The following is a 1,668-nucleotide window of genomic DNA, read 5'->3' as shown; positions in this document are numbered from 1 at the left end:
ACAAGCGACCTGAGATTCGCAACGCTGCGATCACTATCGCGTCCCGTGTGTCGGGTTTCACCCTGGCTGCGATGGCAGCCATTAATCGCTGTAGTTTGTCGCTGCCTGTGTGTCGAGCCCTTTAGAGCTGTTCTGAGTACTGTACATGTGAATGTGAGCCAAAAAATACCTCATTCTTCTCCACCACGAGCCAGGCCACCTGCAGACCTTCCAGACCCTCGAAGGGGATCTCACGAGTGAGCATTTCCCAAAGCACCTGTTACAGAAAGAGAGAAAACATACTTAAAGTAGAAATGTACACATTCAGTATATACCCAGTGGGTGTCCTGCCTGCTGTAACGTCCTCAGGTTTTTCTGCACATTATTCACATTTTTTTTCCATATTTCATTCTGTCAGAGTGGTGAGAACCACAGAGGTCAGATCTGAACAACACTGATAAATATAGTTAACAAGAAGAAAGTTTAATTAACATTAATACTTTCACATGCATGGGTGTCTTATGTGTTGTTTATTTATAAGTCACACTTTACGTATTCATGCGCTGAACAAATAAACATCAAAGATACGGAAATCTTCTTCTTGGAGACCAAAATCAACAAACCAATTAGATCAAAAGTATTTCTTTCAATACAAAATGTGTCACCACCCCCTTATAATTTAGGTAATTTTCAGCTCCAGCTCACTCATTTTGAAAATCAAAGACTTATTTCCCCACTAATATTTGTAAAACATTTTTGGATTTCGTGCCATCTGCTACTCATGATGTGTTTTAAAATGAAAATGATCATGTTGTTATCATTTTGAGAAGAGCTGGTCCTAAAAACACATTTTGGTGTTATAAATAAAGCATGGCACTCCAATCTTACATAAATCTGAGGAGAATATTTTTTCATTTTTTTAAAAACTATGACGTTTTGTCTTTCCTAGGATCAATAATGAGTAAATTACATTAACTGGTAAAGTTAATTTAGGGACTACTAAATATATTCAAGAGCTTTCAGGAAGTTTTAATTTGGTGTTTGGCCTTGACRGCAGCATCAACCGTTTTTATTACATTTGCTCATTGTTGGAGATCTTTTAATATTCAGGTGTGGTTAACTGTTTGCTGCAAACAAGTGCCAATGAGCATTTTTTCATATGTAGATAAAAGTGTCTGATGTTATTTAACAAGACAGATCTGTGGTTTGTTCTCCCAGACGTCTGGAATTCCTTCAAAAACGGTGTCCAGATGTAAACAGAAGAGCTGTTTTATTAAAGGGCTAAAAATGTCTGATGACACAAAATAATAATTTGATTTTGATTTTTCTCCTCTGATTGTTAATTATTACAACAACGCAGCTGAAACCTATGAAAGCATTTTCACGTCGCAGCAGTTTCCACATGTATGCAAAATGTTTGCGCTGTACTGGAAATAAGAGAAAAAGAATTTACAGAAGAAGTACCTGATGGCCATGGAAAACCCTTAAGTGCAATTTTTCTGAAAATGTTTTCTGCATATTCGATCAAACTTTCCCCGGAGTTTGATTTTTTTCAGACAGAAATAAAAAGGCTGTCCATCAAATCTTTTTTTTTTTTTGAAACAAAGTGCTTCCTAATTTCTTCCACTCAGGTTGTTAGCTGAGCTACTCTTGTCAATCGCACTTGGATTTTTATATACAGGTATATAT

The 1,668-nt window shown here is 36.6% G+C and overlaps 1 protein-coding gene across 3 annotated transcripts in view; it reads right to left on the bottom strand.

The window, feature by feature from the left end:
- The window catches only part of map3k20a (mitogen-activated protein kinase kinase kinase 20a), a 30,711-nt gene that overhangs the window by 15,494 nt on the left and 13,549 nt on the right, over window positions 1–1,668 (bottom strand). For all 3 annotated transcript variants that reach the window (XM_014001378.1, XM_014001381.1, XM_014001380.1), the window contains one exon: window positions 170–256. In XM_014001378.1, coding sequence (XP_013856832.1) covers window positions 170–256 — 87 coding nt within the window. The remainder of the gene's footprint in view (window positions 1–169; window positions 257–1,668) is intronic.

Source organism: Austrofundulus limnaeus, unplaced genomic scaffold (assembly GCF_001266775.1).
Source record: "Austrofundulus limnaeus strain Quisiro unplaced genomic scaffold, Austrofundulus_limnaeus-1.0 Scaffold9, whole genome shotgun sequence".
NCBI lineage: Eukaryota > Metazoa > Chordata > Actinopteri > Cyprinodontiformes > Rivulidae > Austrofundulus > Austrofundulus limnaeus.
This window is presented reverse-complemented; position numbering and strand designations above follow the sequence as displayed.